At 54.1% G+C, this 20,645-nt stretch overlaps 1 protein-coding gene across 1 annotated transcript in view; it reads left to right on the top strand.

Moving 5' to 3' along the window:
- ITGA11 (integrin subunit alpha 11) overlaps positions 1 to 20,645 on the top strand; it is a 90,170-nt gene that overhangs the window by 25,031 nt on the left and 44,494 nt on the right. Inside the window, exons 3-7 of the mRNA XM_004577948.2 lie at positions 10,427 to 10,527; positions 13,165 to 13,256; positions 15,441 to 15,555; positions 18,278 to 18,405; positions 20,035 to 20,183. Coding sequence (XP_004578005.2) covers positions 10,427 to 10,527; positions 13,165 to 13,256; positions 15,441 to 15,555; positions 18,278 to 18,405; positions 20,035 to 20,183 — 585 coding nt within the window. The remainder of the gene's footprint in view (positions 1 to 10,426; positions 10,528 to 13,164; positions 13,257 to 15,440; positions 15,556 to 18,277; positions 18,406 to 20,034; positions 20,184 to 20,645) is intronic.

Below are 20,645 nucleotides of genomic sequence, written 5' to 3' on the forward strand. Positions count from 1 at the left end.
GGTCACCCCTGCTCTGGGCCTCCTCTCCATCCAGGGATACTCCCACTCTCAGTCTACACTCTGTTCCCCTGCGATGCAACAGAAGAGTGCCTTCAGAAAGAAGGCAAGGCTGAGCGGAGCCAGGTATGCTGTGTTCTCAGATATTCTGCTCTGCTTTGGTTGCGGTGCAGTGCCTGCAAAGACCTGCTGCCCGCATTCTCATCCGGCTTTCAGAATTGTTCACAGCTGGACTCCAAAGCCCTCCTTCATATTCTTTCTTTTTCTGATCTTGTAAGATTTAATTTTCAAAGACATTTTTATTCATTTGAAAGAGGGAGAGGCAGGAGAGAGACAGACACACGGAGACAAAGACAGAGATCTTCCACCTGCTGATTCATACCCCAAATGCCCACCACAGCCAAGGCTGGGCCAGGCCAAAGCCAGGAACTTGAAACTCTATCCTGGACTCCCACATGAGTGGCAGGGGCCCAAGAAGGCCATTTCTGCTGCTTTGCCAGGTTGCATTAGCAGGCAGTTGTATCAGAAGCAGAATAGCCAGGACCGGAGCCTGTGTTCCCATATGGATGCTACATTGCAGGTGGTGGCTAATCAGGCCCTCTTTCATATTCTTGTTTTTTTTTTTAAGTAGTTTTGATTCTCTTTTTAAGATTTATTTTACTTTTATTGGAAAGTCAGATACACAGAGAGGGGAGACAGAGAGGAAGATCTTTCATCCAATAATTCACTCCCCAAGTGGCTTCAATGACCAGAGCTGAGCCAATCTGAAGCCAGGACCTTCTTCTGAGTCTTCCATGCATGTGCAGGATGCTTGACTGCTTTCCCAGGCCACAAGCATGGAACTGCATGGGAAGTGGGGCTGCCGGGATTAGAACCGGCGCCCATACAGGATCCCGGCACATGCAAGGCAAGGACTTTAGCCGCTAGGCTACTGCACCAGTCCCTCTTTCATATCCTTTTACAACCTTGGCCATCACCTACACGACTTTGGTCATCACCTCCTCTGAGAAACCTGCTCTGACATTCTTCCCATCACTGGATTCTGTATTCCTCTTTCGAGGGATTTCTCTACCTGAATACTCTTTGCCCATTTCATTGCCATTCTTCCTGAAATATAACCCTGGCCTGTGGCAGGTGCTCCCGGGGACGTGCCTGAGAGACTTGAACTCACGACTGAAATCTTCCTCCAGCTCCAGCCCATGTGAGATGAGATTCGCCCACATGCTTCACATGCTGGGCGCAGTTAGGGACAAAGCTGAGCCGACTCCCCCCAGACAGAAGTCATTCTGACCGATGTTTGTTTACTGGGCATCTGTGAGTAGATTTTCCAGACTCTGCAGAAAGTTGGTCTGAGTAAGACGTGGTTTCACTCTCCAGTAGCGCATAGGCCAGTTGAGGAGGCGGCACTCACATCCTTGGAATCAGTGAAAACCCACACAAAGCAAAATATGAACTGGTGCTAATTGCATTCATCTTGACAAGGCTACTTTCTCCATCAAGGCTTTCTAGATCCTTCTCTCAGACCTCAAATGACCTTCCCTTGCCCAGCCTCTTCTCATATTGGAGCCCCTTGGTCCAAGGCCCTTCTCCCCTCTGAGACACAACTTCATGGCCTGTGGCCTAAGATCGGTCGGCACAGAGTGGTGATCACAGCAGACACACCCTCTGCCTAGGGTCTCTGCAGGGCTGCATGGAGGGGGCACTGGAACAGGGTCTGCAAGGGTTTGCACAGGTGAACAGACAGAGGTAACTGGCTAATGGCCAGCAGGAACATCCTAGGAGGGAGCTGGTGCCCAAAGTAGGCAAGGTCTGCCCATTGCTGCTGCTTGGCCCTAAGCCTGTTGACAGACACAGTTGAGCTGGGCCAAACCTTTGGGGATGCAGGGAGCTGAGCCACATGTAAACTGGGCCTCTCAAGCATGGGCCCCATGACACATCTTTACATGGCAGCTTCCCCTTCCTGCTCTTCCCCCCGCCCCCATCCCTACTTTTCACATCCTGTAGGCAGCACGCCAAGAGTTTTATCTTACCAAGAGACCCTGTTGGTGCTGACCATGGGCACTGAAGCTACTGTCCCTGGGGGGACAAAGCTGACTGTGTTGCATGACCCTGGTGGGGGCAGGGTCATTTAGCCCTTCAGAAGAAATTCAAGAGCCAAGGTGGAGGTGCAGAGGCTCTGCGCCCCCACCCCCCCGGCAGGCCTGGAGAGAAGCTCCTGTGTCAAATGGGAGTGAATGTACCTACTTCAGGTGATAAGCAAGATCAAAGACCTTGCAGGTTACAAACAGGCGTGTATTTTGTCATCAGCAAAGCAGAAGTGAGCACTGAGTCACTCACAGCCTGGAAGCAGCCCAATGGAAACCACATCACTGGACACTCGATTTGGTGGATGCCGCCAACCCAGGCTGTCACTGCCTCCTGGACATGGACCTGGCTTCCGGCCCTTAAGGCAGAGCTTGCACACCTGGTCTACAACCTCCTGGGCCTGCAAGGGCCAGCAGTGTGAATCGGTGGTTAAGCTGTGACGCTAGCATCCCATTTGGACACGGGCTCTTGTCCCGGCTTGCCGCCTCCAATCCAGTTCCCTGCTAATGCATCTGGGAAAGCAGTAAAGCTCAAGTCCATGGGCCCCTGCACCCACGTGGGAAAGATCCAGAGGAAGGTCCCAGTCCTGGATGTTGCAGCCATGTGGGAGTAAACCAACGGCTGGAACATATCTCTGTCTCTCTGTAACTTTATCTTTCAGCTGAATAAATAAATCTAAAGAGAGAAAGGCAAGAAGGCAGGCAGGGTCCCTGGTGACTCTGGCATGGAGACAGGGCATCTTTAGGTTCAAATCTCTACTGTCACCTGTGAGGCATAAGCCAGGGGAAGACCAGCATCTGCCCCAGAGGTGACCCCACCTGCCGTCTGCCTCCCACCTCAGGTGCCTGTGGCGCATGTCCTGCTTGGCAGGCCCAGAGCCTCGCTGAGCGTCTAGGACACAGGCCGCTGAGTGCACAGCTGGTGGACAGGTGGACAGGTGGCAGGGCAAACGCTTCACTTCCCTGAACGTACGCCTTGGCCCGCTGCACACCCAACTCCCAATTCCTGTCAGGTGAAGTGCCTGCAGCTCAGCTCCTGACAGCTTGGAGAAGTTTCTACCTGCAACACGCACAGACACACACAGTAGCAGAAGGCAGAGCCCTCTCAGGCATCTCAGCCCCTGTCTTTTGAAGCCATCACGTATTTTGGGGACCATCAGATCTACCTGTCTCCAGTGCCACGGAGCCCACTTGGGACCCTTTGCCATGTCGGAGGTGACCAGGGGCCTCTATGAACAGGAAGCCTCCTCCTGGGGCTGCTGAGAAAACAAAACGGAGCCCTCACAGGTTCTCAGTGTGCTCAGCCCTGGCAAGAGATGGGGCCACCAAGGGTCAACCTCTACCTCCCTCAAGGGCACTGGGGCAGTAGGATCCTGCCAACCCCCCGGGGCTCTGAAAAGGGATGCCTTTAGGACTCTGGGTGCTTAACTTTATTTCTAATTGATTGACAAAAGGCAGAGTGACAGGGAGAGACTAAGACAAAGAGAGAGATGTTCTGTTTGCTGGTGCACTCCCCAAATGCCCACAACAGCCAAGACTGGGCCAGGCTGAGGCCAGACCAGAGTCTTAATATGTGGGTGGCAGGAACCCAAGTGCTTGACCCAGGAGGACTGCCTCCCAAGTGAATTTTCAAGGCTGGAGCGAACAGCCCTCTGCAGCTGATTCGGTACCTGCAGGTAGCCAAGTGCCAATCAAAGCGTTGGTAAAACTTTACGTCTCAAACACGCATGTCCAGACTCTTAACATTATAAAACAATGTGCAGCAAAACAGCCACTCCCAAAATCGTACCTAGAATTTTGAATTTTAAGTATCCCCAGGTGAGGTTAAAGCCCAGTAGCCAGAAACACTGAAACTCATAGCTAAAGGGGCCTGGGGTTCTCCTGGATTCTTAAGCTTACTCCCTTCCCAGGCTGATAGCGAGGGGCAATGGTGACACTGGTGGTGATCAAGGGCAGGAAGGCACCCTTCCTCACTGGGGACAGTGTGGGACTGGCCGACCCCTCTAGGCACCTGACCACTGTCCACACTGAGAGCTTCTAACTGCAATGGAGGACATGGGAGAGAAAGGAACGGGGTGCAAGGAGTGTGAGTGGGGAGGAAGAGCAGGAGAGCACGGCCTGGGCCCAGCCTGGGGTCAACAAAGCCACAAGCTGTGGGGAGGCAGGGACGTGCCCTGCCCTGTGGGTCCAGCCCATGTCCTGCCTGTCCCATGGAAGGATGCTTGGAAGCAACCCATGCAAGTGCTACTGCCATGTGGGGGGCCTCCTGAGAGCCATCCTCCTCACCATGGGCCTGGTCCCACCTCATCTGAGTGCTGTCTGCTCATGGTGGAAGTCTCTGCTCCAGAGTTGCCTGCTCCAGGAAGTCTTCCCAGGTTGCTACTGTTACCCATCCTGAAGCCTCAGCCTTCAGCCCTGCTGGGCTCCTTAGCCCACAGGTGAAGACTGTGAATCCTGTGTCTGCAGATGTGCAATGTCCCGCGTATGGGAAGTAACCCCCTACCGACTGCTGTGAACTCAACCTGCCCAGGTCCCTCATGGTACAGAGGACAGAGAGGGCAGGGAGCCAGGCCCTGCTGCCAGCCCAGGAGGGCCCACAGGTGCTGACTTCTCCCTCTGGAACAGGCTCTGTCCCACACCCGGGTCCCATCCAGCAGGCATGTGGCCGCTGTGGCCACCCCTGCCCCAGCCACAGGCTGAACACATCAGCCAAGCCCTCATGCCAGGCGGGCTGCAGTGCACTGCATTTTCCATAGGGAGAGAGGCGAGGCCACAAAGCGAACGAACAGGCTCTCCTGTGTTTGCAGCACAGGATCCCACCCTGATGCCTGATCAGGTTTCAGGAAAGCAGAGAAGCAGCCAGGGGAGACGTGGGGTAGAGGCCCCCGGGGGCAAGGGTGTTTTGAGTGCTGAATCCCTGCGAGAGAAACGGGCAGCAGAACACGCTGTGGGCCAGAGTCCAGGCCCAGCTTGAACTGTTAAGCTTCCAGGTGCTTCTCTATAGTGAAAGAGCAGAAGGCGCCACATGTGCAGTCCCAGCCCTGAGACCGGCCAGTGTGGTTGCCATGCCCCAAGCCTGCCCTGCCAGGCTGGCGATCAGAAGCAAGGGTGTTGGCTGCAAAGGAAGTTATTCGCCTGAAGGAGCATTTCCTGGCATGAGAGGTTCAGTGGCCTCCCTGTGCCCATGGCCATGCGTGTGGTCCATCTGCTGGGAAGCTAAGCTGTTCACACGCGCCTCATCAGACACAGCCAGTGGAAGGCAAAGCTGGACGGGAAACTGTGCCTCTCTATGCCATGGGGACAGTGTTGTCCTGGGACCAGGAGACTGTATCTGTCCTGGCTGGACACCGCCTGCCTGGGCTTGCTCTGGGCCTGGGATGTTCACCCAATGCTAGACTAAGGGACTGTCCTGTCCCCACGGCCCCCAACTCTGATAATGTGTAATGTCAGTTGCCAGGCAACCAGCATCATGTGGCGAGGGGTCCCTCTCTGGGTGGATGTGGAAGGTAAGGTGCTATGGAGCAAAGGGCTTCTCTCCCACCAAGTCTGGCCAAGGCAGAATTAGACATGCCTGGCCCAGCAGAGCACACTAGGGTATGTTATACCTCAGGAACTGGAGATGCTACAACATGGACCACACCACTGGGCAGCAGGGTCCCCATGCTGGTTTGTGTGGGAAAGCCTGAGGCAATCACTGAGGGCTTTCTGGAGGAGGTGAGAACTTGTGCTGCTTTTGAAAGAGCTGATGCACATTACACGGGGTGTCCCAGACAATACACTTGAGGGACAAAAATAAACAGAGCACTAGCTATGGAGGCTTATAAAGAGATGAGATTGTTAATTTTTAATCTACGGGATGACAGTCATATCCTGGTGTAATTGACATTGTGATTTTACCATGCTAGCGGCAGTAGAGCCTGTCTCTGCTCTTCCCGATAAGATTTCGCTATTTCCAGTTCAGGGCACCATAACACCTGGAAAGATGGAGCAAGAGGATGCAGGAGGTAGGTTGAGTTTTGATCAAATAGGGGCGGGGAACACCTCTGAAATCGTTTGGTCTGGCCCTGACCATGCAGTCACAAAATGAGCCTTCAAGTCCAGGAAACTGACAGCTGGTTGTTGTCAAGCTGGATCCAGCCTGGCTCTGCAACCTATACCTGTCCCAATGGCCCTTGAAAGAACAAAGGGTCCCAGAGGCCAGAGAGGGTGTGTCGCCGCCGCCGGCCAGCAGCGGCCGACACTAAAAACGGCGAGTCATACTCTTGGAGGTCCGGGGAAAACTGGCAAAAGCGGCTGTGTTTAAAACCTTTTCTCCTCCGCTCCTGTACCCATTGGTCTAAGCTTTCCTACCCGCTTCTTCCACCACCCTTCCTCCTGTTTTCCACCACCCTTCTTCCCACATTTCTTCCCATACTCTCTGCTTCATTCCCCAGTCTCCTCATCGCCCCTCAGTCTCCTCATCGCCCCCCAGTCTTCTATTGTCCATTCGCTCCAGTTGTGTCCTGTCCCCCGTCTTCATCCGTCCGTCCGAGTCCAGCTTTTACCGGCTACTTTTATATCGTTTTTCCACCAATCACTTCTGCCCGTGGTCCACGGGGCTATCTGATAGGCCAGCAATCGCAGCGGGGGAACCAGCCTATCCTGTTTACCTGCTGGCAAGACAAATCCCGCCTCCTGGCCCTCGGCCAGCCGCCATCTTGTGACCACATAACATACACGTGGGGTCAGCCGCTCCCCACAAGGGTGTGAGGTGTGGAGTCAGATGGGGTGCCCAAGAGCCAAGGTAGAGAGGGCATGAGGTGGAGAGTCAAACGGGGGACCCAGGAACCAAGTTGGAGAGGGCGTAAGGTGGGGGGGTTGGGTAGGAGGGCCCAGGAGCCAAGGGTCACATCTTTTAGCCCACATCCTGTGAGCACAGAGTTGCCCAGTGCCAGGGGTGGAGGTCAGCGGGCTGTGTCCTCCCCACCATGCTTAGAAAGTGGCCACCAGAGACAGGGCTTCTAAGGCTGCATCTGAAAGGCCTGCCGCCAGTTCTCCCATCAGCCCCAGGCCCACGGCAGGAATGCTGGGAGCCCACAGCTGGTAGGTGATTCATGCTCAAGGCCACGGAGAGAGGGGAGGGCCCCACCATGCCATGCCATACCCGCCAGAGTGGGAGTCCATGCCAGCGCCCACGAAGTGTGCCCCGGGGCCCCGAGGCTGCCTGCTGATGGCTATATAAGGCTTAAAGCCACAGGGCATGGCAGGCCTGCCAGACCCCAGGGACGATTTGGCTGGTGTGTCGGGGTTGATGGAGGGGTTGGGGTGGTGACATGAACATTTTCCCTACACCGCAGCAGCCATCCCCGCAAAGTGAGACTGAATCATCCCCTCCAAGCCTCAGGCCCAACAGGCACACGTCACGCCTGAGAGCAGAGAAGCCAACCAGCCCAGGGCTTTGTCCTTCAGGGCACAAAAAGCTGTGGAGGACACACAGCAGATGCCCTGCCAGCCCTGCCTGGGAGGGAGGGACGACAGGGCTGGGCCCATTACTGCCTATGTGTTGTGCAGACGTAAGCTTCACCCTGCTCCCTAGATAAAGGACCAAGGACCCCTGGGGAAGGAGGGCCAGGAGGACAGAGGTGGGAGGCAGGGATTGTGGACCCATTCTACAGCCTGGTAAGCCAAATCCCACAAAATTAAATAATTTCCCAAGGCCGCATGGCCAGTGAGTGACAGATGGCTGGGAGGAAGAATCCAAGAATCTCACTGCCTATCTGGGGGCTCCCTTCCAAGTAGGCCACAGGGAGCCTCAGTATTTCCCTCTGTGAGATGGGGAGAATTGTGAGGTGTCTGCCCTTGACAGGTTGGTATGGGGAGAGCTGCTTTAGAACACGACGATGCCTTCTAATCTAGACTGTACTCTCTGTGCCTGATACTCCTTGAGGCACCCGGTGGGGGCACCCCAAAAACCACTGCTACTTTCAGGATGCACCCACCATGACCTGTGTCAGTGGTGTCCAGCAGGGGGCACCTCTGGGAGTCTCGGACCCAAATCTCAGAGCTTGAGCACCAACCAGCATGGTTGGGAAGTCAGCAAGGAACCCAGCTTCCCTCAATGACCTGCCTCAGTTTCTCTCTCTCCCCACCCCATCTCCCTTTCCATCTCCATCTCTGCCTCCCCCCTTCTCTCTCCCTCACTCTTTCTCTCTTGCTGGAAAGAATGAAGCAGTTTTGACCACACAATCACTTTCAGAACCAAGTAGCCAAAATTCACGTCGTAGTCTAGACAAACAGATTTTATGGGATCAATTAATTCCTGCCAGTCCCAAATCCGCATACTTAATAGGAGGCTATTTTTAGAGCCTGTCATTATCTGACTCCCCAGGGAAGAGACCTCAGCTCCGATTTCACAGACTCTTAATTCCAAACAGAGCTCTGTTCGCAGGCCCTTCAGAGCTGGTTCTCCCGCCCTCTCCGAGGTGGGCAGGGGCTGCAGGGGTCCTCAGCCCCCTCCCTGGGCCAGCTCCACTTGACCTTGGGAAGCCAGGACATGAGGGAGGGCCCTGCTGCTCCCAGCTGTGCTGCTGGGCAGTAGGAAGCTTCCAGAAGGGAACTTACAAGCCTCCAGGAATCTGGTTGCTCCCACGTGCTCTGCCTGTCCCTGAGGTCTGAGCTCCATCTTTCTCCTCACTGTCAGGGGTATTGCAGGGGTATTGAGGGGAGTCAGGGGGATTAGGGGCTGCTAGGAGCTGGTGGTGCCCAAAGTCAAAGCCAGGAGCCAGACGCTCCATCCTGTGTATGCAAGGGCCCAAAGACATGGGCCATCTGCTGCTGCTTTCCCAGGCACTTTAGCAGGAAACTAGATCAGAAGTGGAGTGGCCCAGACTCTGACCTGTGCTCCTAGGGGATAGCAGCACCACAGATGGTGGCTTAACTCATTCAGCCACCATGCTGGCCCCTGGGTTATTATTTTTGAGTCACTGTAAGCCATCAGGACCTGAGTTGTATGACAGACACCCAAGGCCCAGGGCTTCCAGGTATGCCAGATAGCATGCCATGGATGTGGGTAGGCCAGCACCTTGGGTCCCATGGGGGTCCCACTGAGTCCTTGGGCCCTCCTGGACCACCCCTGCAGGTGCTGCAACCAGGAGGAGGAGGCATGGAGGGACTACAGAGGTGCTAAGGACAGTGCTTGGGCACTCACCAGGGAGGTGTATTCCTCTCTAGCCTCTAGAGAGGTGACCCCTATCAAGCCCAGTCCCCTCAGAGACAGTGGCCACTCCTTCTCCCTAGAAGTCAGAGCAGGGCTGCAGGCTGCCCAGGGCTGCTGCAGGCAGTATAGCCAGCCGGGGGCTTGAGGCCACAGCGATGCGTGTTTATGCTCACAGCAGGTGCACACTTGCTCCCAGGGCTCCAGAGGAGGCTCCCATGACTCTTCTGCTTCCCGGGACTCCAGGCAGCCTTGGCTTGTGGCAGTCTCACTCTTGCCACTGTCTTTGCAGGCCCTCTTCTCCCCATGTCTCTCAGCAAGGGCCGTAAGGGAATTCCAGAAGTCTTGACTAGAGAGTCCTAATTCTATTCACAAAGAAGCCTTTTCCAAGTAAGATCACAGAGATGCGGGTGCTACCTGATGGATACCCCAAGCTGTTCATTTCACCCTGAGCCTTCCCAGGAGCACCTGCCAAAACACCTGCCGGATGAAGCCAGAAAGGAAGCCCCTGCAGGCACGGCCAGGAACTCCACAGCAACATGCTTACGGTCTCTTGTCATTAGAAAATCGCTGTTCAGAACAGCCTGTTTGACATAGTGATTCCGACAGGGCTTGGGACACACACGTCCATGTCATAGAGCTTAGCTGGAGTCCCAGCTCCACTTCCTGCTGCTGTGCATCTTGGCAGCACTAGGTCTTGGCACAAGGAGTTGGGGCCCTCAATCACCTGGTAGACCTGGGTGGAGCTCCAGGCTCCTGGCTTTGCCTTGGCCCTGGTGGTTATGGGCATTTGGGTAATGAACCAAAGGATGGGAATTTTTGCTCTCTCTCTCTCTCAAATAAATAAAACCGATTCTAAATTAAAAAAAAAAAAAACTCAAGCATACCCACTCTACTGCCAGACTTTCCTCCAGACCATTTGCTTGAAATCTGCCTCTCAGCAGGCCCAGCCCTGGGCTCCAGGCCCATGACCGAACACTGAACACACAGCCTCCCTCCCCCAGACCCCAGGTGGAAGTCTGAGGGTGGCCCCAGGATCTCCCCCAATCCTCTCCTTTCCTCCCTCCCTCCCCAGCCATCACCCAGCAGACCTTGTCCTCTGCTGGAAACGGGTCCTTGTTGGTGTCTTTGCTCACCCTCTCATCCTCCCCAGGCTGGTGGTGGGTGCCCCACTGGAAACCAATGGCCACCAGAAGACAGGCGATGTGTACAAGTGTCCAGTGCTCCATGGGAACTGCACCAAGCTCAACCTGGGTGAGTGGGGTCAGCTCTTATCCAGGACCAGTCAGGGTCACAGTCACACTTCTAGTATTTTACAGATGGGGAAAGCCAAAGCCAGAGAGCTGGCTGGGGCTCAGCCCCAGGTTTTTAGGGCTCCAGCTATGGCTCTCTGCAGCTCATCCACTGCCCTTCAACTTCAAGATTTCTCTCCAAGCAGCAGAAATCCATCTATGTCCCTTTCAACTTGGGAACAGTAACAGCAATAGTGGATGAGCATGCATCTTGGGCGATGCTTGACATGCCATTCATGGCATGCACACTCGGGGGTATTTGAGACTCATGCATTCACAGCTGAGATTCCCCAATGCCCAGTGGAGAGTGAACCGTGGGACAGATTCCACCTAGGATCACTGCCTGTGGGTGACAGAGCCTGAACACCATGACACATAGACCCTGGCTACGCTCTACCAGCTGGGCAGCACTGCCTTCCCAGGCCTCGCCTTACTGAAGGGCTTCCCAGGGGTTACAGTTCTTCCACAAGCACCCTCCAGCTTTCCAAGTCTTCATCAAACCTACACATGCATGTGACAGGTGTGCACATCTGTGTACACACGTGTGGACCCACCCAGGCACACACCAGCCCACACTGCCCTTCTACTCTGCCTTGAATAGAGTCAGCCAGTAGCCAGCCATATGGGGCTCCAGGCCTCGCCTCTATTGTCCAAGGCAGGGTCCCTGCCAATCACCTGGGAGACTTGGGGAGATTGGGGTGGGGCGGGCAGCAGCCGGGACTCCCCACTGTGGTAAGGGTTTCAAGAGATAGAGGGATACTAAGGCAGGCATCTAAGGGAAAAGTCCTAAGAACTCATCCCCTGCCCTGGAGTGCCGGATGGATCAGCACCATATGTGGGAAACCTGCACCACAACACTGTGGGGGGCAGGGTTCACACTGCAGTGCAGAGACACTGAGGCAGCTTGGAGCCTGTCAGTGGCCTCTGGCTCGTGGTCATCGCCATTAAGAAACCATCAGTCAAATGGGCTGTGTGTCTGTGGGGAGCTCACACCAGCTTCTCTGAACCTCTGCTTGCTCGTGCAGTGGGGAGGGTAGAATCGAGGACCCCCAGGGTCCAGCTCTTTGTGTGTCCTCCAGCCTTGCTGGGCACCTAAAATCCCCAGCATGGTGCTCCTTGCCGGTGAGGCACACAGCAGGGAGTGAGAAGAAGTAAGTGGTCAAAAGAAGCAGCACAGTAACTGCAGGTGAGACAGGAGGGATGGGGAGGGCCCGGGGAAGGCCCTTCAGAGCAGGGCACATTCCAACAGAGGCCTGCTGGTGGCCGGCTCGAGTGGACATGGAGATTCCAGACAGAGCAGGTGCATGTGCAGAAGCCTAAGGCATCAACAGGCTTGCTGAGCTGGAGAACGGAAAGAAGGACGGCAGCTCAAGCAGCATGAGCGAGGATGGGGGAGGAGGAGGCAGGCCCTGTGTTCAGGGTCCCTGCCATCAAGAGCAGCTCCTGGACCACACAGGGCATGGACAGCAAGCTGGTCAGTCCATGTCTCTCTCTTAGCCTGGTGTCTGGTGTGCAGCCCATCCCCTACAGAGGAAGGAGGATACCGATCAACTCCCCAGGAAACAGTTCTGACTGGTCCCTGGGGAGGCAAAGTGAACTGGGGGATCCCCCTCAAAAGAAAGTACACACAGGAAGGTCCCAGATGAGCTCCCACAGGGCCAGGATCCAGGTGTCTGACTGCACCCTGCCCAGGCTGCCCTCTCTCCAGGGAGGGCTAAGCAGGTGCTATTCATACCTCAGTATGAAAGAGTGGGGCTCTCGCTACTGCCTGCTTCCACATACCTGGATGGAGTCAGAGTTGTAAAGACATGGCAGGGCAGAGTCTTGAGAGGGTACATGAGCCTACCAGGCTGGCCCTATGCTGGGAGGCAGAAACCGTGTACCAGCTTGACCTCCACACAGATCACCTGCCAAGCCAGGACAAACCAGAGCCTCTCTTATTACCAGACAGGTGATCCAAGTCCACCTTCCCCTCATCCTGGCAAGAGGATGGATGCAGTGAGGTCTTAATAGATGGCATGTGTTACAACTCTAACTGGCCACAGAGCCGCCCTCCCTACCCTCAGTGTGCGGGTAGCTGTGTTCCTAACTCTAGGGCAGCCATCTGCAGATGGACCTTGGGCAAGGCCCGGTGCCTCTAGAGGGCTCTGGCTGTGTCACCTGTTGGTTTTCTGGGAGAGAAAATGTCACTTTTCTCATCTACCCACTTATTAGATGAGCAGAGGTAAGGGCCCTACAAAGACTGGGGCCAGGACTGGTGAGCAGGGCTTGCAGGCAACGTGGAAGAGACCCTGCCCAGGGGGAAGCTGACTTTGGGGTGCTGTGGTGTATCTGTGTGTGTGTTGTGGGGGGAAGCACAAGGAGATGGGGTCCAGGCTGTGGCAGGAGGTGGGAAGCTGTGGGTGAGGAGTTGGGAGGCTCAGTCATGGGTTCACTGGGTGACTTTGGACAGACTGCCCTACCTCTCTGGGACTCCATGTGCTCATGTCACATGTGCCGAGACCATGTCCAGGGAAGGCAGGCGAGGGCAAGGCCCGTGCAGCCTGGGGTTTGAGGGCGGGCAGTTGGGAGCCAAGCTGAGCGTCTCTCCCTACCCCAGGAAGGGTGACCCTGTCCAACGTGTCCGAGCGGAAAGACAACATGCGCCTAGGCCTAAGCCTCACTACCAACCCCAAAGACAACAGCTTTCTGGTAAGTGTGGCCTGTGCCACCCTCTCTCTGGGACCCCATCACTTCCTGCCCCTGCAGGCCACCTGCACCAGGTTCAGGAGAGTAGGGGTGGGGAGGGAGGGACATCTCCCCTCAGGCCAGCAAGCAGCTCTTCCACCTGCCTCCTGCTTTAGCCACTCTGGGTGTTAAGGGTCACAGCCCAGGCAAGAACAAAAACAGGGAGCTCTTTTTGTGCCCAACCATCTGTGTGTGTCTGGAGAACAGATAGCCAGAAAAGGGACAAGAATAAAGACAGCAGCAGTCCCCCACCCCATGGGTTCCCCACCCATGGCTGGTGTTTTGGGGGCAAAGGCTGAAGGTTTGTAAAGTAGGGCATGACACCACATACACCTCCTAGAAGGACTTCGGAGGGAAGCCGAAAATGGGGTGAGCAGAGATGGCGACCTCATCTGCCACCCCGCCAGCTCCTGGGCTCCATGTTGGTGGGAACCACCATGAACATGGGGGCACGAATAAGATCTTTCTATGGTTAACTGCTCTTCAGAACAGCTGCAAGTGGGGTGGAAGAAAAACCCCCAGCAAGACCAGTAAGAAAGCACCACCTGCTCGTCACACTTGTCCAGGGATAAAACTTCACAGGATGTGGTGTGCCAGGCTCCAGGACAAGGTGGCTGGCATCTTGGAGACTTGAGGATGTAGTGGCCTGTCAAGACCAGCCAGAAGGTGGCCTGTATGTTCAGCCTACAGCCCTCCTTCCTTCCCTATGTTCATATCCACCAGGGCCACCAGGGCGTTTGTCCCTGTCCCCTTCCCCCCTGAGGCTCTTTGCCATGTTCCTACTAACTTATGATGTTACCTACTTCACAGAGTGGCAAGAAGGCCTGGGAGGCGTCCCCTGGGGCTTCTGTGAGGCCAACTCCCTGGTGAATGTTAACAGCTTCTGCTCACTCACCCACTCACTCACCTAGTAGTCGACTCATTCAGTAGTCCACTCCCCACCAATCATCCATGCCCATCTGTCATCCATCCATTCCTCTACCTGTATGTTATCTGCCCATACATCAATCTGCCCACTCATCTTCTGATCCAATCATCATCCATCCATCATCCTCCCGTTCAATTATCCGCTAACCTACCCATCCATCCACCCTCCCATCCACCTACCTATCCATACCCATCTACTAACCTGACTATCCATCCATCATTCTCCCATACAATTATCTATCTACCCATCCATCTACTCATCATATACCCATCCACCCATCCATCCACCCATCCATTCATCCATCCACCCATCCATCTGTCCCTCATTCTCCCATCCGGTTATCCGTCCACCTACCAATCCACTCATCCATACATACATTATCATCCTCCCTTCTGAATATTAATCCATCCATCCATCCACCTAGTCACCTAGTTATCTTTTCACTCATCTGTCCATCTCCTCTCTATTCATCCATGGATCTAGCCAGTCTTTGTTCTCCTTCACTTCCAAAAGTATTTAGAGGAGCTTTAACAAACACAGATAAAACGTAACCTTTGAGATATAGGTAAAAAAGGTAAAGTAAGCTAGTTAAAGAATGAGTTTGGAAGTAGAATAATTACTTCCTAAAACCAAAAGAAGCTGCAACAAAAACTTTACCTCAGGTTTCTTGACAATGGAACAAAAATGGACAAGTATGGAGCTGTGCTTGCAGCTCAATGACCCTGATCCAGACAGGAGCTCACCACTCAGTCCTTAAACAAGGGGCTGGTAGCCAACTTCACAGGAAGAGAGCAGCGTTGATCTGTTGTCTTTCCCTGACAAAGCCCACAGCAGGTGGTTGAGCCTTAGTCCTGGACATTTTTGCGATAAGGACACTCAAGGGGGAACCCTTCAAACCAAGGAGTCTGGGTCTCTGGATGGGTCAGTCCTATGGACAAGAAAAGCCTCTCCATCCTAGGGGATGAGGGACAGAGGAGATCTACAGCCCCAAATAGCAGGATAGAGAATGGGTCCTAGGAGAAGCCACACAAGAGGATTCCAAGACCAGAAGTTCCCACTGTACCTTTCACAAAGGGAGGATTCAGGCAGACTCAGGGAAGGACCCCCCTCCGCTATTCACACACAGGATGTTGGGAAGGGGCTGCAAGCCACTGGGCCTGGACCCCTGCCCCACACAGACCCCACCCCCACTGACTTGGGGTCTGCCCTGTGCTTCGCAGGCCTGCAGCCCCCTCTGGTCTCACGAGTGTGGGAGCTCCTACTACACCACGGGGATGTGCTCACGCGTCAACTCCAACTTCAGGTTCTCCAAGACCGTGGCCCCGGCCCTGCAAAGTAAGTGGCTGCAGCCCCATAGCCCCAGACTGAGCGGTGGAGAAATTTGGGGCTCTGCTCACTGCTTGGAGCACGATTGGGACCTCATCCCTGCCCTGCACTGCCGTGCTCTGCTCTGCACTGCCCCAACTCTGATCCACCTAGCGTGAGCCCTGGGAAGGGCATCATCCCCAGCTCCAGCCTCCATCAAGCTGTGACGGCAGAGACAGCAAAGCAGCTCAGGGTAGAAAGACAATCCTGCCCTTGAGGGAGGCTCATGGCGAAGACCTGCAAAGCCAACAAGTAAAGGAGGCAGGCCATGCACTGCACAACTCACTCAGACTATAGTGTGAGTGGTGTTCCTGATGACACACAGGGGTCCTGGAGATGTCACCCCCCAAGCCAGTGCTCCTACCCCCTGCCCCCCACACACACTGGGGAGTGCTACCCAACTCACCCAGGGATGCCTGGGTCACAGGAAACCTGGGGAATGCACACCGAGGCCATGCCTCCTGAGACCCAGACATCATGGCTCTGGGTCTCACCATTTCCTCAGAGCTGAGCATCATCACCCCAGCTGCTGATGCTGCTCTGTTGATGGAGGGCAAGAGGATTAGAACCTCCGAACAACAGGCCCAGTCAGAGGTGCCAGGACAGTGCTAGGGGACGGAGGAGGAGGAAGAAGTGGCTGTGCAGCAGGGCCTAAAAATGATCTCCTTGGGGCATAAGGAGGTGTGTTCCATCAGCTCGCACATAGTGTCTGAGGAAGACAGTGTCCAGGTGAGAAAGGAGGCCTGAGTTCAGGGCACATGGAGTTCCCACCAGGGAGCTGGTCCCACCAGCGTGTGTGCGTGCACATGAATGTGCTTGTGCGCATGCACATATGCAAATCTATGTGTGCATGAACATGCACATGTGGAGATATGTGTGAGTTCCCCCCCACACCAGAAGTGTTGGGTCATGCTTAGGAACCACACATCTAAAGCCAGGTTCTTCCACAGAACATCTTCAAAAGAAACACCTGAAATCATAAGAAATCAGCAGCAGTCAGTGCATTCTAATAATAAAATGTGTTTCTAACTAAGAGATGCCTGGCCCCAAGACTAGATCCTAGATTCTCCTGAATCAAAGTGCCTGCAGCACACTGAGCTCAGGTGCCTGGTGGCTGCTCAGTACGTGTGCATCCAGCTAAGCCAAACTGGGACAGAGTAGATCTGTCAAGCACACAGTGTGCCCACAGTGTGCTGTGGGGCTGGTCTTGGTTCAGCAACTGCATCACCGAAATGCTGGCCCAAGTGCCGCTTCGCCTTCCTGCTGATGTCAGCACCCAGCTGCTCATGGAGCAGACATTGGGGCTGGCAGGCTCACCCAGTGCTCTCCTCCAATGCCTTCAGAGTGTGGAGCAGGATGGAAGTTCTCCAAGAAAACTAAGGAGAGGGCCCAGTACAATAGTGTAGTGGTTAAGGTACATGCCTTGCATGCGCTGGGATCCCATATGGGCACCGGTTCTAATCCCGTCGACCCCACTTCCCATCTAGCTCCCTGCTTGTGGCCTGGGAAAGCAGTCGAGGATGGGCCAAAGCCTTGGGACCCTGCACCCGTGTGGGAGACCAGGAAGAGCTCCTGGTTCCTGGCTTCAGCTTGGCTCAGCTCCAGCAGCCGCTTGGGGAGTGAATCATCGAATGGAAGATCTTCCTCTCTGTCTCTCCTCCTCTGTACAGCCCACCTTTCCAATGAAAATAAATAAATCTTAAAAGAAGAAGAAGAAGAAGAAGAAAACTAAGGAGAGGTCTGGGTGGATGCAGCTCGGGGCTGGTATTTCCCAGTTGCCGGAGCCTTAACCAATAGAGAGAAATTGCTCAGAGGTGAAATGAGATGTCTTCTACATTGGTTAAGCTCTCAGCCACTGACCTGTTTTCTTGACTGATTTATTTTTTAAGCTTTATTTTACTTGAAATTCATAGTTACAGAGACGAGGAAAAACAGAGAGATCTTCTGTTAGCTGGTTCTCTCTCCAAACAACTCCAATAACCGGAACTGTGCCCGTCCAAAGCCAAGAACGAGGAGCCAGGAACTTCTTCTGGGTCTCCCACCCAAGTGCTGGGTCCCCAGAACTTAGATCATCCTCTGCTGCTTTCCCAGGCCCTAATCAGGGAGCTGGATCTGAATTGGAGCAGCCAGGATTCAAACCAGAACCCATATGGATGCTGACACTGCAGGCGGAGGCTTAGCATACTATGCCACTTTACCAACCCCAGTGCCATCCCTTTTAATTCAGTATTGATATGATAAGGATATCTAGAAACTTTTATTTCAGGGCAGAAATAAAAGCTTGAGAACTTGAGCTGATGGTATGAAAGCCAAGTTCCCCCCCAGCAGTTTGCTTTAAAAGACATGAAAACACAGCTGGCTGAGCTCCACGCAGTTCTGGCCCCCGTGCTCCGTCCTTTAGAGGAGTCTCTGCATTGTTTGCTGCTACTGGCAGCTCCCCACTGACCATGCCTCAGTGCCCGAGAAAGAAGTGATGCAGAGAGGTCAGTGCCAGCCCTGGTCATGCAGCAGGGGCGTGGAAGAACCCAGCCAGGGACTCCTGGGCTCATCTTCCACAGGAAACACCCCAGATGCTGCGTGTCCCTGCAGCTCCACATGTGCAGCAGCGACCTTTGCCTCTTCCCCTGGAGCAGCCGAGACTTGGCGACTCCTGCTCCCTTGGGCAGCCATGATGTTGAACCCCACTCCGCAGGGTGCCAGACCTACATGGACATCGTCATTGTCCTGGACGGCTCCAACAGCATCTACCCCTGGGTGGAAGTCCAGCACTTCCTCATCAACATCCTAAAGAAGTTCTACATCGGCCCAGGACAGATCCAGGTACGTCTGCCTGGGGCTCGTCTCCAGGACCGCCCTCTCCACGACAGGGAGATGGAAGCTACATCCCACCTGCTAAACCTGGAATCGGGGGGAAGGTGGGAAGGGAGATGGAAAGGATAGGGCAGACACTGGAACCCAGCCAAGTGAGGCCTGGGGGAGACTTGGGCAGATGGATCTGAGAGGGGGGATGACGGGGGAGGAGGTAATAATTGGAATGCTGTCTGTCTGAAGAGGGCTTGGCTATTCCCCATTGTTCTGGTTCAAACGAAGATCACGGAAGAGAAGACATAAGGTGGTGGATTTCAAACCAATCTCAGAAATCCCTTGTAGCAATTAGAATTGTTAAGAGACAGTGGACATGTTCTTGAAGAAAGCGATCCGCACTTCATCGTCCGTCCACCCCAGCACCCCCATAATCGCATCCAGGGCACTTGTCCCATGTCAGTTCTGACAGTTAGCTCATGGTCTACATACCAACCCTAGGACTTGAGGGTGTTACCCGGACACAGTTGATGCTATGGATACCTCACTAGCTTTGGGGAATAAAAGGACTTCTTGTCTTCAAGGTTTAAGGAACATTCAGGGCAGGGTTTGGTCTGAACACTGTGGCCTTCCACCCACACGCCTCCTAGTGTTTTAGACTGTGATATTATCCTCGAGCTTCATCTTTTTCTGACAGAAACATCACCCATTGAGCCTTCTGTTAAATGGCAAAGTCTCCTTGCTCTATAAGGAGACTTCAGAAAGTACACAGAAAATGGACTTTAAAGACAAGTTTATTGTGGTGCGAAGCAAATTGAAATCCATGTATACTTTGTGTTTTGTAAGGTTCATTTATTCATGTGAAAGAGTTACATGTAGACCGATGCTTGCAATGGCCAGGGCTTGGCCAGGCTAAAGCCAGGAGCCAAGAACTTCATCACTTTACCTGCTACACCACGATGCAGGCCCCCTAGTATGTTTTTTTTTTTTTAACATAAAACACATTTCTCATGAATTCTTTGAAAACCTTTCATTGGCCTGAATGTAATGGATATAGATTTTTTTCGCACCAAAATAAACCTATCTCCCATAAACATTTTAAAAGTTTTGACTGGTTTATTTTTATTCATTTGAAAGAGAAAGACAGATATACTTTATCCTGTTTCACATCCCTAAATGCCTACAACAGCTGGGGCGAGGCCAGGCTGAAGCCAGAACAAACTACTCAGTCTTGTTCTTCCACGTGGGTGGGAGAGATCCAAGTACTTTGAACCATCACCTGCTGCCTGCCATGGTGTGCGTGAGCAGGAACCAGAAATGGAGCTAGAACTCAAACCAGGCACTCTGACTTGGGAAGCAGGAGGCCCCGGCAAACTCATCAACCACTACAGCAAACATCTGCCACTCCGGGAAACTGTTGGGGTTCCTTCATCCATACACCCTCCCCTCCCCGTGCCACCCCCCAAGCCATCAATGGCTGCCTGGAACTTTGCAAAAACTGCTTCCCATGTAGTGACCCGCTGAGGAAGACCGTCAGCCTTCCCGGTTCCTGAATTAGCAGCAGTCTCCCCCATCCCCTATTCCTTACCCTGAGAGGGCTGAGTGTGAGGAGTCAGACACTCTGCCGCCCTCCTGTCTGGCTTGCAGGTTGGAGTGGTCCAGTACGGTGAGGATGCGGTCCATGAATTCCACCTCAACGACTACAAGTCTGTGAAGGACGTGGTGGAGGCAGCCAGCCACATCGAGCAGAGAGGAGGCACAGAGACCCGGACGGCATTTGGCATTGAATTTGCTCGGTAAAAAAACAAACAAACAAACAATTCAGCTGCAGTTCCCTATTGCTGTGATACCACACTGCCACAAAATATGGCAATGTTTTGATGTTCTGGGTTGACTGAGTCCTGCTGGTTCTCTCTCTGGTCCTCTCCTGTGGTTGTAGGCTGATGCCAGCTAGGGCTCCTGCCATCCGAAGGCTGGAGTGGGCTGGATATCTGAAATGGCACAGCCATATGGCTGACAGCTGGTGCTGGCTGTGGGCAGGGAGCCAGGCGGGGGCCAGTGACCTGAAGATCCAGGAGTGGGTCCATGGCTTGCTGTTTCAAGTGCGGCACCTGGATTCTGAGAGGGGTTCGTCCCAAGAGGGAGTGTCCCCAAGAGACCAAGGCAGGTCCTGGGAACTGCCCATGACGTAGCCTCGGAGTCTAACACTCTGTGATGTCTGCTGCATTCGACAGACATGTTACCAAGGCCAAGCCAGA

This window comes from Ochotona princeps, chromosome 6 (assembly GCF_030435755.1).
Source record: "Ochotona princeps isolate mOchPri1 chromosome 6, mOchPri1.hap1, whole genome shotgun sequence".
Lineage (NCBI taxonomy): Eukaryota > Metazoa > Chordata > Mammalia > Lagomorpha > Ochotonidae > Ochotona > Ochotona princeps.